The sequence below is a fragment of the Kogia breviceps genome, chromosome 14 (assembly GCF_026419965.1).
Source record: "Kogia breviceps isolate mKogBre1 chromosome 14, mKogBre1 haplotype 1, whole genome shotgun sequence".
Taxonomy (NCBI): domain Eukaryota; kingdom Metazoa; phylum Chordata; class Mammalia; order Artiodactyla; family Physeteridae; genus Kogia; species Kogia breviceps.
Genome location: NC_081323.1, coordinates 54,410,540 through 54,426,904, shown reverse-complemented (window position 1 = coordinate 54,426,904; position 16,365 = coordinate 54,410,540). Strand labels below are relative to the sequence as shown.

The 16,365-nt window shown below is 61.6% G+C and overlaps 1 protein-coding gene across 6 annotated transcripts; it reads right to left on the bottom strand.

The window, feature by feature from the left end:
• Positions 1-567: 567 nt before the first annotated feature.
• Positions 568-11,958, bottom strand: NHERF2 (NHERF family PDZ scaffold protein 2). Of its 6 annotated transcripts, XM_059037908.2 has the most exons (7): positions 11,567-11,956; positions 8,879-9,079; positions 3,014-3,193; positions 2,508-2,661; positions 2,387-2,430; positions 1,957-2,019; positions 568-1,724 (listed from the first exon to the last, which is right to left on the bottom strand). In XM_059037908.2, the coding sequence occupies exons 1-7, from the start codon at positions 11,777-11,779 to the stop codon at positions 1,566-1,568; spliced, it is 1,014 nt and encodes a 337-aa protein (XP_058893891.1). In that variant the 5' UTR covers positions 11,780-11,956; the 3' UTR covers positions 568-1,565. The 6 variants fall into 6 exon arrangements, with proteins under 6 accessions (XP_058893891.1, XP_058893892.1, XP_058893893.2 ...); XM_059037909.2 differs by lacking the exon at positions 1,957-2,019 and having other exon boundaries at positions 11,567-11,958; XM_059037910.2 differs by lacking the exons at positions 8,879-9,079; positions 11,567-11,956 and adding an exon at positions 5,702-6,184.
• Positions 11,959-16,365: the final 4,407 nt, after the last annotated feature.

The window sequence follows — 16,365 nt, the reverse complement described above, 5'->3', positions numbered from 1 at the left end:
TGACCATCTGGGCTGAGTGCTGGGGGGAAGGGGTGGCTGGGGGGTCGTGGGAGCCAGTTGCAGCCAGCTGTCTGGAAGCCCGCTGGGGACGCTGGAAGCCCAGACTGCCTCCCACAGCAGCTGGCTGGGGACCTGGAAACACACACCCCTTCCTGAACTTGTGCACCCTGAGAGCCCCAGCCTCTGCCACATGGGCCCCACCCCCAGTGTTTACAGAGCCACCTGGTCTCAGAGGGACACCAGCAGGCCCAGGGAGGGTACCACAGGGCACAGGGCCTGACCTGCGTGTACCTGCTGGGGGGCCAGGGGCCCAGAAGGCTTCACAGGGAGGTGCTGGTGAGAGGGCACAGCTCCGAAGCATAGGGGTCCCAAGTGCGCTGGAGAGATAAGCAAGAGGGAGCAGGAGCTGAGAGGGGCTAGCGGATGGATTTGGGGAGGGGAGGCTTAGGAATGGGACTGTTTCCAGCAGCTGAGACTTGGGGAGCTGCAGGCTGCCACCTCCCTGCCCAGACCATGACCCCTCCAACCCCCAAAATGAAGGCTCAGGAAGGACAGAGACAGCCAGGGTCCAAGGAAGGCCTGTTTATTCTGAAGGCGCGCATGTGCTATGGCTTATGGGGCAGACAGCGATGTCGGTCGGTCAGGTTCTGGGCAGGGGGAAGGCAGAGTCGGTGGGGTTTCCTTGGGGGAAGGCTCCCAGCAGGGGCCAAGCCCGGAGCCTAGGGTCCTTCCTGGGGGCAGGCTCTCACACAGTCACACCCCGAAGGCCTGGTGGGTTCTGTGCAGGGACAAGGGGCCTGTCCAGAGTCTGCCCTCCTCAGGGGCACAGGGCCTCTATCCTCAGGCCCCTCAAGGAGCCCAGGCCCTGTACCCCAGACCCCCCCACCCCAGGGAGGGCAGGAACGGGGCAGAGGGGCAGCTCTCACAGCCACATCTGGCATCCCCAGCACCCCCCAAAGCCTGCGTGAACACGGCCTGCAAGCCCCCCAACTCTGTCCCTGGACGTCCCTGGCACTCCCGCTTGGGATGGCTGCTGCGGAGGGGGTGGGGAGAAAATGGTTTGCAGAGAAAGGTTTGTTTTATTGCAATTATTTAGAGAGCACGTCCTGAGGGGAGTGGGGGCAGGGCTCTGGTATTAAGTGGAAACATGTGTGGAGCTAGAGCTCTTTCTGGAAAAAAAGCAAAAACACAAATTCCTTTAAGTCAGCAGGCCCAGGCAGAGCAGCAAGGGCCGGGCCCCACGGGTCACCACTGCCTCTCCCCCCTCTCTCCCGTCTCCCTCTCTCTTCCTCTCCCCACATCCCCTCACTGTCTCTCTGGGTATCTCACATCTCAGGGGCTCTCTCTCTCCATCTTGCTGCCACACTCCCCTAGCACCCAGTGGGTGGGGAGCAGGACGGGGTCTCACTGGGGCACAGGTTGGTTCTTGGGTGGTGGTGGGACCACCACGGCTTGGGGGGTAAGGATGCCCCCTCCAGTCCACTGAGGGGAGCTCTGGGCAGTCCCGAGGGGCAAGGCCCAAGGTCCGTGCAGGAGGAGCCCGGCAGGAAACAGGCAGGGAAGGCTCAGAAGTTGCTGAAGATCTCTCGCTTCCGGTTCCAGTCCATCTGCGGTGCCCGCTTGTTGACCCTGGTGGCTCTCACCTTCTCCTTGGCCTCGGCTGCAGTGGGGCTCAGGTGGAGGCCGCTCTCCTGAAAAGGGTCGCGCTTCCAGGTGCTGCCATCCTAGGGGCGGACACGGTGGGTGGGTGGCCAGAGTGAGCCCTGGACCCAGGCCCTCAGACAGGTGGCCTTTCCCAGGGAGTTCACACCAGAGGCCACCTGGCGGCAGGCCCAGGAGGGCTTCCTAGAGGCGGTGGCCTCACAACTCAGGCTGACAGCTCCACAGATGCCCGCCCCCAAGGCCTCAGGCCCCCCAGTGTGTGAACAGCAGTAGAGGTGGATAGGCACCCGCTACCTCAGTGTCCTTGTCTAAGCCAGGCAGGTCACTTCGGGACGAGCACACGGAGCCACCATTGAGCTGGGAAACCAAGGGTAAGGTGTGGCTTTAGGGGCCCCACCCAGGAGCCACTGTGCACACACAGGCTTACATGCACACATGCAGACACGCATGCACATGCCAGAGCTGCATTTATTCCTCCATTTGGCAGTGGCCACTGAGCCTCTACTACACCCTGGAGGTGCCCAAGTGCCCTATGGCGCTGGGGTGTGGCTGACCCAAGACAGATCCAAGGGTCATCAAAGCTGGGAGTGACAGGGCCAGGCTCTGTCTCACAACCATGCTACACAAGGACAGAAATCTTGGGAGGGGGTCTGTCAGGTCTGGGGACCCCCAGAGGTGCCCCTGTGGTATCCCGGGCTCACCCTGTCCACTCCCACCCTCTCACCTGGGCCGAGCTGGTCCCGTTGGTGACTGGTGATGGCAATGGACCTGTGGGGACAGTGTGTCACTGGCCACTCAGCCCCCAATGCTTTATCCCAGCACTGGGCCCCAGGGCAGCCGCCCACCTTCCACATGCTCCTCGGTGGGTGTGACCCGCAGCCGCTTGAAGTGCTCATCTGTTTCGGGGTCCACCACAAGCAGCCAGGCCTCGTCCTCCCGTGCCTTGATGCTGGCAACCACCTCCGCGTGGCGCAGCCCCTCCACATTCTGCCCGTTCACCTGCCGCCGCCAGCACGGGGTCAGTGCTGCCTGAAGGCAGGTCCCCACCAGCCCCCCAAGCCACTTGGCCAGGTGTGGCATCAAATATTCATCAACGCTGTCACCAGCCACGGCAGCAAGAGGAGCACCAGCTCAGGTTCCCAGCATCTCCCTCCTCCCAGTGAGGATCCAGGGCCCAGACACACACACACACACACACACACACACACACACACGCACGCACGCACGCGCGCGCTCGGAAGGGCACAGACGTAGACCAACATACGGGCAGGCACAGACACACACAGGGGACGTGGGCCCAGTCACAAAGAGAAAGGACACAGGCACAGACATATACACATAGGGCGGGTACCTCTATGAGTCGGTCCTGGGCACGGAGGCCAGAGTGGGCAGCAGGTGAGCCCGGGTCCACCGAGCGGATATACTGTCCGGGCCGGGACTTGTCACTGTGCAGGTTAAACCCGTAGCCCTGGGGGCCTTTTTGCAGGTGGCAGAGCCTCGGGCGCAGCTCCCTCAGGGGCCCGTTGACATCCTGCAGGCACAGGGATGCAGGGTGAGGCTCCAGCTCTGACCTCCCACCCTAGAGGCGCTGACCCCACCCCTGAGGCCTCCGGTCCCGTCCCCAGTGTGCAAAGGCAGGAGTGGAGGTGGTGGGAGGGAGCCCCAGCCCCACACTCGGCATCATGCCCCCACCTGACAGCATCTCCAGGTCTCAGAGACCAACACGGGGTGGGGGGTGGGGGCTGATGCTTAGGCTGCCTGTGATGATCCAGCTTCCAGATCCTGAACAAAGCCTTAGTCTCCAAACCCGCAAAGGACCTGTGATGGGGTCAGGGGCCTTACAGGGGTGTTGAGACAATCAACGGGCTCAAGGCTAGGGCTGAGCACAGACCAGGGGCCTAGGAGAGACAAGTGCGATAAGCTGCCACTCGTCAGTGTCCAGGAAGGCTTTGGGCCCCGCCTGTCCTCTACCCACCCCCCATCCAGAGTGTGGGGCTGGCAGGGTAGGGCGGTAGGACCGGGCTGTTTTGTTTATGCTCCCAAAGGTCTCCCTAGGGCTGATGGCAGTGCGGCTGTGTTTGCTTTCACATTCCAGAGCAAGCTGGAGCCGCCCCCACCCCCACAGGGCCCAGAGACTTGGGACACACGGGCTGGAGCCTGGGCAGAAGCCCCAGTGAGGGAGCAGAGTGAGGGGCCGAGGATGGGGCCTGCCTCCCACCTTCCCTGCCCTCCACGGAAGGCTCACGGTGCCCTGAGGGACCCCCACCAACACCCCAGGGCTCTGCCTCCGTTTACCTCTGGCATCCTGCAGTAGGTTCTGGGCTGGGGGTGCGGGAGGGCCGTGCAGGCAGAGGCCAGACCCCAGGACCCCCACCCAGCCGGGGCCTGAGGTAGTGACCACAGCGCTGAGTGGCCAGCGGCCACCGGTGCTCAGCTGAACATGGCGGTGGCCGGAGGGAGCGGGCGGCCAGCAGCTCAGGTTTCCTGGGCGCTTGGGGCTCAAGTGCGCGTGCAGATGAGACTATGCAGGGTGGGGGTGCTCACCAGGGCCTTTTCCTGTCCCTCTACCTCCCTGCGTGTGGCCAGTGACCCTGGGCCAGGCTGGGGGCTGTACTGAGGGAGGGCCAGCCTCCAGGCCTTCGAGCTCACCCCCAAACCCCAAAGCTGACTGTGGCCGCCCAGCTGTGGGACCAAGCGTGTCTCTCCTCACAGGGTGGTGCCTTACCTCAGTCTTTAGGCCCTCCCACCCCTGGGGAGCACCTTCTTCCGGTCCAGCCTGTGCCCCTTCCCTGACCCCCAAAGCCTGCCCCCTTGGAACCCCCCCCTGCAGGCCACCATCTGCCCCATAACCCCAGGAATTCCAGGGACTGGGCTGCTGCTCCTCAGTCCCCCAGGGGCTTGGCCAGGCATCCTGGGCTGAACTTGGGGCTGTGAGACCCCCAGGTTCTCCAGGAGCTCACTTATAGACTCAGCCCCTCTCCAGACACACCTGGAAGTACAGGTGTGCAGCTCTGAGGCGCCTCTCAGATTCAGGCTGTCAGAGCACAGGTCCCAAGGCTGGCGGGGGGCCATGCATGGCCGTGGAAGTGTGACGTGAGCACACCTGGTGGTGGAAGTGGGCCCAGGTGGCAGCGGGGCATCACATGGTCACAGAAACCAGACATCCAAACGTACACTTGCAAACAGGCTTCATGGACCCGTGTGGTGACCCATCGTGTGAAAGGACAGCCCTCGGCACGGGGCCCTCGGCACTGGGCCCTGTGGCCTCTTCCCACGCCCTCCACATGGTTCCAGGGAGTGGTCTCTCAAGGCCCCGAAACGGGAAGCAGGACTGGCGGAGGGGGCAGCTGGGGCCACGAAGCCAGGCTGAATGCAGTCATTTCTGATTCAAGACCGTACTGGCCATCTCCCTGCCTCAACCCAGCACGGCCGCCTCTCACCGCACAGCCAAGAGGTTTCTCCTAACAGCTGGCCTAAGTCCCTCTCCTTACGATCAGGGTCCAAGGAGCGCCAAACTTGGCACCAGACCCCTCAGGTTGAGGGGCTGCAATGGGGGACAGTGGGGAGACAAGGCTGGCAGCGTGGCGACCCAGCAGGAAGGCCCGCTGGGAGGCCCAGCACCATAGTAGGTCAGGAGGGGGTGCAGGCTGGGCCCAGCGCATTGCTCACATTCCTCGCTCCTGCCCTGGCTCAGAGCACTTCCTGTTGCCTCCCAGCTAGGCCCTCAGGCTTCCACAGGCTTCCAAGCCCTGATTCCCTACCAGGCAGCCGCAGAGCTGGACAAGCCCTAGTCTCCCGGCCATGCCTGTAACCAGACAAAGAGGCTGGCATGGGGGTACCCCTGGAGCCAGGCTGTACCACCCCCCAGATGGTGACTCACCAGCCCTGGCAGAAAAAGGCCCCCATTGTTGCTCAGGGTCCAGCCTGCTCACACCAGGGTCACCAGGGTCCCCAGCGTCTCCTCTCCCAATCCTGGGGGACAGAGACTAAGCTGGCTGCCAGTGTCCTCACTGCCCACCCTGCCCCCACCCCACCTGACCTGCACAAGCCTCCGGGATGGGCTCCGTGGAGGGGCTCCTGGGGCCGGGGAGGGTGGTGTGGCACTCCCAGAGCGGGCCATAAGAGGCGGGACAGAAGCGGCAAGCGGCGAGAGTCCAGCTGGAGTGGCCTGAGCTCTCCAGACAGCCCAGGCGGCCACCCCATTTATCCACCTCCCACTGTGGCGCAGGCTCCCCAGGGACGGGTGGGGACATAGGGCTGAGTCACTTTGAGGAGCAGGGTGGTGGCTGAGCCCCCCTCCTCTTCTCAGGCTCCAGCCCGGTGTCCCCCACCGGCCAGGTTTCCGTCCCAAGAAAGGAAGGAAGGAAACTGCTGGGAGGCCCTGCCCTGCTCCCAGGACCCAGGGCTGGGGAGACAAGGAGGCAAAGGAGGGGACCCTGACGTCAGAACATAAGACAGTCCTGCTGCAGCTCATGGGAGGATGGGGAGCAGGAACCAGGGAGCCCCAAAAGCCATCTTGTAGGCACCGTGTCCTGTACCAGGCGGTCACCCTCTGCAGGACTCTGTCACCTCACTCACTCTCAGCCCCCAAAGGCCTCCAGAACTGGAGGTAGAGGCATGGGCTGGCTGTGAGGGGGAGGAGGGCCCGGGAGCTATCACACCCCTGCAGCCCTGGCACCACTGGCTGCCCTGTCGCTGTTCGGGGCGGTCCCCCATCATCACTGTCACGATCAGCTGCACTGCAGCTGCGGCCACCCCAGCCCAGTCTGAACAGGGCTGAGTCACCACTGACAGCCCCCGGAAGGGAGGGGCCAGCCACATCACTGTCCTCCCCTGCCCACCCCCTCCTCCCTGCCCAGGACAGGAGGACACTGAGGCTGAGAGAGCCAGAAGGGCCCTTGGAGCCTGGACTCCCACCTCAGCCCTTCCCGCCACAGGGCATAGAGGGTGGGCCCCTTCATCCCCCACCGTGAAGCAAACAACACACATCTCTCCCCAGTTCTCCTGACCCACTGCTGTTGAGGCGCTATCAGGGCATAGCCCTGTATATAAGCATCACCCACCCAGGCTCCCTCACAGCCTGTGGTGGGCGGAAGCTAAGCCTGGTTTGTGGAGGTCAGTGGAGGTCCAGCTCTTCCTTCCCATGCTCTGAGCTCAGCCAATTAAATACCGGGTCTCTGGCTGGGAGGGAAAAGAGAGACCGTACCCTCAGGGACTCCCCTGACCTTATGGGGTCCCTGTCCCACTGCCAGCCCCAACCACAGAGGGACCTGCCAGACGGGCCCCACTCTTTTCCTCTAAAATTACACCAGCGGCAGGCTTTCCTGGTGGCACAGTGGTTAAGAATCCGCCTGCCAATGCAGGGGAATCAGGTTCGAGCCCTAGTCTGGGAAGATCCCACATGCCGCGGAGCAACGAAGCCCATGCTCCACAACTACTGAGCCTGCTCTCTAAAGCCGGAGAGCCACAACTACTGAGCCCATGCGCCACAACTACTGAGGCTGCACTCTAGAGCCCGTGAGCCACAACTGCTGAAGCCCGTGCACCTAGAGCCCGGGCTCTGCAACAAGAGAAGCCACCGCAATGAGAAGCCCACACACTGAAACAAAGAGCAGCCCCCACTCGCCGCAACTAGAGAAAGCCCGCGTGCAGCAATGAAGACCCAACACAGCCAAAAATAAAATAAGATGAATAAAAATAAATTTTAAAAAAAAGACACCAGCGGAAGACCCCTCCTAGGGCTTCCTGCAGCCCCCAGAGCCTGAAATAGTGGAGGGGGAAGGTCCCACCCAAGGACAAGGTGCCTCCCCACCCTCCAGATAAGGCCTGAGGGCAGAGTTTTCCACAGGAAGGTGAACTCAGCCATTTGTGTCTAAATCAATGGACAAACGCCTAGCGGGAGGGGCGCTTCCTCCTGGGGGTGAGATGCCCTGGGAAGGAGGGAGGCTCCAGCTCTCGGTTTGGGGGGGTGGTCAGCCAGCACACCATCCCAGGGCTCCCCTGAAATCACAAATCTGACCCTAACACCCCCTACTCTAGCCTTCAGTGGTCCTGAGGCAAAGTCCAGACTCCAGGACTTGGCACTGTGGCCCTAACCACCACCACCCAGCCTGCCCTAGAGCCACAAAGAACAAAAAAGGGGGGCAGGGGTTCATGCTCATGCCTGTGCCCAGGCTGCCTCCCCACCGGGAATACCATCCCCTCCAGGAGAAACACGAGGCCCCACAGGATCCAGGTCACAGGCATGGCCAGCTCGCCTGGGAGACATCCGGGAAAGGGACAGGGCAGGTGTCAGGGCCCCCTGCAAACCCAGAAACGTCAGATCTCACACCTCCACCAGCCCCAGGCCAATGGTTCTCAAAGTGGGCTCTGGGAAGCCCCTCAGCTTGAATCTTCCTTTAAGGAATTTTTCTCTTTAAAAAAAACAAAAAAAAGAATAAGAAGGTAGTAGGGGCACAAAAGACAGAAGGTAGTAAGGGCACAGGGCTTCCAGGAAGGCAGGAAAAGCAGGCTCTTCCTCCTGGCATCCAGGTGCTGCCCCAGTAGGGCCACTGCCCAGTCCCTGCTACCTAGAAAGAGACAGAACTAGACTCCCCACCACCACCACCTCCCCCTTCCCCAGTTCTTCCCCAGTTAGCTCTTCCTGTCTGGAGGGGGGAGCAGGGAGAAGACGGAGGTGCCCCAACCCCTGCAGACCCCGGAGCTGAGGACCCAGCTTAGAGAGTCTCCTCAGCTGCCACCATGGAGGAGGGTCAGCCCCTCTGAGGCTTTCAGAGCACAAGCAGGCTCCTTAGACAGACGGACAGACAGACACCCAACACAGGCACAGAGCTGAGCATGCTCAGTCCCAGGACATCCCAGCAGCCCCTCCCCAGGTTCCTCAGCCCCTAGGCCAGGGAGGGGGCGGATTGTCAGAGTGACCCTTCCTAGGACAAGTGGCTCTGAGGAGTGTCCTGGGGAAGAGGGCCAGAGATGGGGGGGCTGTGGACCAGGGCCAGGTTGCCCTGACACTACCTGGTTTAGAGCACAGGCTGAGGGCAGAAAGAGTGACTCCATGTAGCCAAGAGGGACCAGGGGCAGAGAACGGGCCCAGAGGGCAGCAGAGATGGAGACAGATACTTCTGGAGGTGACCAGAGGCAGAGACTGCTGTCAGGAGGACAAGAAGGTGGTTCTAGGAGAGCCCAGGGTGGTCTCTGTGGGCAGAGCCCACCATACCTTCTGGGCGACCTCAGAGCTGAGGCTGCCCCCTCGTGCCCAGTCCGGCTTTGGCTCCCAGGGGTCGTGGGCAGGCGGTAGCCCTCGCTGGGTCATCTCCTCGGTGCAGGTCAGTTGCCGCCGGCGGAGCTCTTCGTCCGTCTCCTTGTCCACCACCAGCAACCGAGTCTGCCCCTCCACGGCCTTGATCCTCTGCACCACCTGGGACAGGTGATTGGTGGGAGGTCACGGCCAGCACTCCCGGCAGCACATGGGCAGCAGCACCACCCAGAGCTGGCCCAGGGCTGTGGGCAGGCTGCGAGCCTACCAGGGGCAGGGGTGGGTGGTTGGATCGAGAGGCCTGCTGGCTCCGCCCCCCACCCCCACTCCAGCAGCTCCCTCCCTCTTCTCCTGGGGCTCTGGACAGGAGGGCCCAGGCTGCAAGGGCTGTGGGGGCCTCACAGGGCCTCGCCTCAGCCCAGGAAGTGACAAAGACTGACAAAAACGGTGCCCCGGCTGAGCTTCAGGTTTTCAGTATGCGTGTATGCATGTGTGCAGCCTGCACCCTGCAGCCCTCTGTTTCAGGGTGTCTCTAGGTCTGGGTTTGAAGGAGAGAACTGTCTCCCTGGGTCCCAGGCTCAGTGTGTTTGTGCCTTTTTCTGTCTTTTCCAGTGGTGGAACACGGTGGTCTAAACCCCTGCCTCTAGGCCTTCCATTCTCTTCCAGATCATGACAATGGACCTATTCCTACTGGACCTGAGGAGAGAACACCTGGGTTCCTGTGGCAAGGCACCTCCTCAGGTACCTACCCACAACCGGAAAGCAGGATTCAGACACAGCAGGGAGAGGTGGGGAGGGGCAGGTCCACCTGTGGGACAGGTGTGGTTACACAGGTGTCTGTGAAGTGTCTAGAGCATGTGCATGGTGACGGAGCATACATGCTAGTGTGTGCCCGCAGGAGGGGCAGTACCCACTGGGCATTGGGTAAGGAAGGGCAACACCCCACCCCTACCCTAAGGCCTGGGAAAGGACAGACAGGGCCCCCACCAGCTGCTCAGTAGATGTTGTCAAAAGATAGGAGGGTCTGAACCAGGACCATATTTGCCCCATCCCTCCTCTGTACCTGTCTTTCCCCATGAACCACAGAGTCACAGGAGGACCCCAGGACCCTGATGCTTCCTGACTGTGGGACCCAGACGAGTCACCCAGTATCCCCAAGCGTCAGTTTCTTCATCTGTAAAATGGGAGCCGTAACTGTACCTTCTCCCTCCCAAGACAGTGGGAAGGTCTCAAGTGGTACTGTGTGAAGTTCTTAGAGACTAGCACCCCGGGAGGCCTGGGATAAGCATTGCTCTTGGGGCAAGGGTGGCAGCAACTGTTAAACAGAGACCAGGTTCCAGCTCTACTAGGCCCTCTCTATGGCCTGTCAATCCAAGCTCCCTGGCCTTGACCCCCACCCTCTGGCAAACAGCCCATCCAGCTGACACTCTGGGTAAAAAACAGAAGGATGGCAGACAGATGGACAGACAAAATCTCCAAGGGTAGAAGTGAGAATTCAGCTCCCAGCCGAGCCAATTTACTAATCTCTAGGCCCAGGCTTGGCCACGCAGTCAGGTGCTGGGGGGACACAGAGGAGCCTGAGTAGAAGGGGTGGAGGAAGACTGGACCCAAGCCAGGTGAGTCCCTGGTCAGTGGGAGATGGACACCCCCCAGGAGTCGGAACCTGCAGAGAACCTCCCTCTGGCCTTTATCTTCAGCTGCAAGGGGCAGGGGGCTGCGACCAGTGACCCCTGCCAGGCCATCCAGCAGCCTCTTTGGAGAAGAATGTGCTGCCACAGCGGTGACTCCCACCAGGACCCAGACACCATCAGCCAGGACACACACTAGTACACTGGCTGCAGACACACTGACGACTACACATAGCCAGGTGGGCAGACACACAGGCCAGGACACATATATACACAGCCACACACAGGAGGGTATACACACACACACACACACACACACACACACACACACACACACACACACCCCAGTTCACACACATCCAGGCATGCAGATCTGCACACACACACACATATCTAGGGGTGCAGACCTGTATACTCAAGTGCATACAGTCCAGCACACACACTCACTCAACTGATGGAGGCACACACAGGTGTGCTCTCCCTGTGACATCCCCCGTAGGTACACACACGAGGGACCCCAAGAGGGACCTGCACATTCACAGACATACCCAGTTGTGTACACACGCACATGTGTACACGCTGATAGAAAAGCACCCGGATCCCCAGGCACAGGGAGACCCCCGAGGGGCCAACTCCTCCACACATTGCGCTGAGGCCGGAACAAGACTTAAGAGCGAGGGCTGGGACACGGAGGAGCCGCAATGCGGGCCCCTCCCTGCCAGGATTCCACCCCCCACCGCCTCGCTCCGTGCAGGACCGACCCGGGTTGGAGGAGGCTAGGAAGGAGGCCGGCTGCTTCTGCTTCAGCGGCCACGTCCCCCACCTCTCCACGGGAGCCCACCGCAGGCCCTTGTGCGATCCCCTCCTGGCCCGGAGAAGAGAGCTGAGGCCTGGGCGCAGGCAGCCCCGAGCTCGGTGGTTATTGGCGCCCTCCGCGCGCGCGGGGCAGGGACGCGCTCCGGGGATGGGGGCGATGGGGGGTGGCGGAGCGGTGGGCCGGGGATGGAGCGCAGGCACCCACCTGGTGGTGCGTCTCACCCTCCACGTTGACGCCGTTGACCTCGACCAGCCGGTCTCCGGCGCGCAGCGCGGCCGCCTCCGCCGGGGAACCGGGCTCCACGCGCCGAATGAACTGCCCGCGGCGGCCCTTCTCGCCGTGCAGGTGGAAGCCGTAGCCGTGCTCGCCGCGCACCAGGCGGCACAGACGCGGCCGCAGAGGCTCCGGTGCGGCCATGGTGCCGGCTGCCCACCGGCCGGCCAAAGGCTGGCCACGGCGCTCACGCCCGCTGCCAGCAGGCAGGGGCGCGGGGAAGGCTCGGGTGGCGGGGGGCGCGGAGGCGGCGGCGGCGCTGGGGACCCGGTGGTGGCCTCGGCGGTTCCCGCTCGGCTCCCGTCGCCTCCGGCTCCAGCTCGGGCTCTGGCTGCGGCACCGCCCCCGCGCCCGCCCCTTCCCCGCCCCCTCCGCCCTGCCGCCCCCGCCCCGGGTCCAAGACACCCTGGTCGTTTCTCTTGCCTCCGCGCTCCGCCAGCCCAGGGAGGCCCCGGGGGAGGCGTGAGGGGACCCCCGAATCACCAGGACCCCTCTGTCTCGCCCCCATTCTGGGTAGCCTTCTTGGCGCCAGCGCCTTTGCCTCCTATGCCAGTAACATTTATTGAGCACCTACTGTATGAGCAGCAGGGGAATCAAGGCAGGCCCCTGAGGCAGGAAGGGGGTGGAGGAAGGATCCTTAGACTGAGGAACCCCTATACAGTGGCCTGAGGGTAAGAACAAGGGCCACGTCTCTGCCCACCCTCCTGGGGAACCCCCCCTCCCCCTCCCCCCTCTCCCCTCCCATGCCCCGTTCCTGTATCAGAATCCCTCCTGAAACCCAGAGCTTCCCTGACCCAACACAGAGTCCCAGGATGGTCCAGGAGGCAAAAAGAGGGGTTTGAAACTGACAAGGCAGCAGCCCCTTCCTATATCCTGTAGGCCAGTGACTGAGTGACTTCCTGGCCCTGCACAGGAGTGATTGTGCCTATCTGTGCTACGTTTGACCATTAGGCATTCCCCACCACCATCCCCTCCCTTTGCCAGGGCCCCTCACTCCTGTCCCTGCCCATCCCAGGCCTGGTGGGTGACTGCAAGGGGTGAGGGAATGACATGCACTTGTCTGCCTGGAAGGAAGGGGTCTTTGCTACCCTCCTCCTGACCTAGGATGAAATGTGCTGACGGCTTGGGCCTCTGAGCACTAGCCAGTCAGCATTCATGAGAGCTGCTCCCTTGAGCAGGCCCCTCCTGCACCCCAACTCTTCCTCCCCTCCCCTCCCTCCACCTCCACCAGCATGAACGCCCCCTTCTCCCAACCAATGGACAGTCATTTATTCTTTGTGTACCTCTCTGAGTACATTTTACCTGGAACAAACCTAGGGGTCTCAGGCCATTTTACAGATCAGGAAACAGGTCTGGAGAGGGAAGAGACCCATGCAAGGTTCCCCAGTTCCCCTTGGGCCCAGGGAGGTGAGATCCCAAGTCCATCCTCTTCAGCTTTCTCTGTCACACATACAGGAAGACAGCTAAGCTGCAGGCTCACCCTCAACCTGCCCGTCCCCAGCCCTGCTCAGCACCCTACACATACCTGGCCCCCAGGGGTCAGGCACAGCCAGCCCAGACAGTTCCCCATGAGGGAAAAGCAGGCTCTGCTCAGGCCCAGTCCTTGCTGCTCCTTCTTCCCTTGCCAGTGCCCCCAGCCTGGGTTCCTAGCCCTGGCCCAAGCACAGGGCCTGCCTCTAGGCTGCCTCCTGGGCCACAGCCCCTTGGGTATCCACACCCCAGCTGCTGCCCCTAAAAGCCACTTAGGCTGAAGCGGTAAGGCTGCTCCCCCATCCCCACCTCTGAGTTACTGGATGATGCTGCCATAGGCTCCTGCCTGGCTAGCCACCTCCATCTGTCTGTCTGTCTGTCTCTCCAGAGGCTGCCTGTCTGGCCTGTGACTGGCCTCCCTGAACCCAATCTGGTACTGCTGTCCCTGGAGGCAGTGAGGGTGGGTATGGACAGTGGGGTCCACCATATGCCACCCCAGGTGGGGTTTGGGGTCACCCTATAGCAACCAGGACCACCCAGGACCTGCCAGGCTATAGCTTTGAGGCCACACCAGAGACAAGGGAGGTGACTGGAGGGGAGACCCCCAGACCTAGGGGAAGGGAAGGTAGGGACCCCTGATCCCTTGGGTCAGGAGGCTGGAGACCTCGTCCCCTTCTGTAGAACAGACACTCCCAGATCAGCCTTCTGCAGCCCAGGATTCAGCCTGTGAGTGAAGATGGATGGGAACAGAACACCACTGGAGGGTGGGGTAACCAAGGGATGTGGTCACAGCCAGGGGCCAGGAACACTGCGCCCCAGAATAACAAAGGAGGCCCCAAAGCAAAAGAGAAGCCAAGGAGGTACCAAGAAAGGTTAGCAGAGTAACAAAGCCAACATCAGAGTAACAAAGGGGACAGGTAGCAAAGGAAGTGGGTAAAGCAACAGAATAAAGGCAGCAGGGAACCACTCCGAAGGGAGAGCAGGAGTGAGTGAGAGGGAACGGGGTGAGTACAGAGCTCCTGGGGTGACAGAAGTGAAGAAAGGTGACCCAGCAGCTCTCTGGCCAAATTCTCCCAGGCCTCCTCCTTCAGCCCCACTGTGCGGAGGTGCAAGAGGAGAGAGGCCAGGCAGCAAAGGGAAGGGAGAAGCCTGGGCAGTGGCCCGGAAGTGTGCACTGAAAGGTGTTTGGACTGGAAGCTGTTTGGGTCGCTGGGGATGGGCTGGGGGAGGTGAGCATGAGGCCAGCAGCAGGTGGGAAGGAGGGCAGGTTGCAGGTGAGCAGAGGTCTGGGTGACCCCCACCCCCTCATGCTCCTGTGCTCACCCCACTCCTGCCATCCTGGTCCGCTGGGATGCGACAGAGGGAGAGGAAGTATGTCAGATCTTCCAGTCCTTCTCTCCCCTAGGTCCACCGGGTGTAGGATTGTCCTGTGCTCCTGTTTTGGGGGAGGGGGTTTCCTCTGACCTTTGAACCTACCTCCCTGTGGAGATGGGGCAGAGCCTGGGCCTGGGCAGAGACTCTTTTGGTGTGACTGTGGGCAGAGGCCTTGTCACTGCCAGAGGGAGGGCCGGAGCCGCCTCCCTAATGGGCATTAAGGGCCTCGCGCGATGACCAGGCGTCGCTTACGACCCTTTCCTTCAGACTTCGCCAGGCCTCTCTTCAGAGCCCCACATTGGAGCAGGCGATACCAGCACAACGGGAAGAGGGATGAAAACAAGAGACCCAGAGATGAGGGGGAGAGAGAATTGGAGAGGCTTCGAGGATCGAAGAGTGCGGAAGCGCATAAGGCCCGCGGTCGAGGACTCCCAGGTGGACTGCCCCGCCCACCCTGGGATGGCCCCGCCTACCTCCTCCCATCGCCAGAGGAGCAGAGTGCGACTGTAGCCCGAGAGAGCAGCCGCGCAGCGCCTCCTGCCGGCGATGAGTGGGATTACATCATCCGGGGAGCTGCCCAAGGTTCCACCTCTCGCTCTGGCTGGTCCAGCCCTGCCTAGTCGGGGATTGGAGTGACACCTGCGCCCTAGGGCTGCTTGCACTGCAGGAGCATAGGGGCACCATGGAGGTGGTAGCAGAGAAGCTGGGCCTCTGCTGAGCTCCTAACAGGCTCTACTTTCTCGTCTTGAATCTGGCACCAACCTCTCTGGACTGGGGTATCTTCAGGCAACATGAAATCTAGCCCCTAACCGAGTGTTCCAGCACTTGTGACCAAACATTTTCAGGCCACTTGGTGCCAGGCCCTGGTGAGCACTGGGGAAACATCACTGAGACCCAGGGAAACAGATTTGTGTACCTTGGCAAGGGGAAGCCCAGGGCTGGGGCAGCCTCCAGGAGGGGCATTTAACCTGGCCTGGGGCCCTGGAGTCCTCAGGCAGGGTGAACCACAGGGCTGTTCTGGAATCTGCCTAGAGTTCCTGCAGGCTGTGTGGGGAAGGGGAGGGAGGAATGAGACTGTGGAACAGGGCCCGGCCTCAGAGCATGGATTTCATTGCATGGGTGGTGGGAGCCCTTGAGGTGTTGTGCACTGGGGGCGACAAGGTCAGGACACCCATGTTTTGAAAGGCCAAGTTCAGTGAGGAGCAGGGGCAAGAGCACTGGCAGACTTGGGGGAGAGTAGGTTGACCTGCGTGGTCTTTGAATTCCCCCAGCGCAGATCCTAGAGGAAAAAAATACTGAGTGGAATCAGAGTAAATAAATTCTGGAGTCCGTAAGAATTGGAAGGGTGGAGTAAAACAGAGTACTCATATTAGCAGACCATGTGGAAGAAAGGTACACCCAGGAGATGAGAGGAAATTGCCAGTGGGAAGAGGCCTCCAGAGGGTGCTTCCAGAGGCCAAGGCGGGTAGTGTGGGAGCTGGCTCCATGTGGGCACCCCAAAGCCAAGAGCTAGACAGACATGAGGCCACCCCTCCCCTGTCCTTGCTGGGTGCCCCAAGGGCAGCCTTGCCACATGGCCAAGGGAGGACTCCAAGGGCAGACAGCATCAGGGCACAGTGACCAGGCACTTCAAGGTCCAGGACAGTTGTGGGAGTCTAAGACCACATTGAAGAGGGTTGAAGGGGAGGCAGAAGGGTGGAGTGAGGGGGGCACTGGAAGGTGACCCAGGTGGAGGGAGGTCCTTGCTATTCAAGATGGCAGAGCATATTTATATGGGGGGACTGGAGACAATAACTGGAAATGCAGAAGGGGATAAGAGGTGGAGGAGTCCCTGAGGAGGCAAGGGGGTCTCAGGTGGAGGGACCCTTCCTCCCTAGGGAGAGATC

Coding starts and splice junctions, on each gene's coding strand:
- NHERF2 (XM_067013713.1), bottom strand. CDS start 6,136: ATGAGCTGCAGCAGGACTGTCTTATGTTCTGACGTCAGGGTCCCCTCC. Junction 2,662..3,013: donor CCCAGGACCGACTCATAGAG/GTACCCGCCCTA, acceptor TGGCGGCGGCAG/GTGAACGGGCAGAATGTGGA. Junction 1,725..2,507: donor CACCGAGGAGCATGTGGAAG/GTGGGCGGCTGC, acceptor GTCCGCCCCTAG/GATGGCAGCACCTGGAAGCG.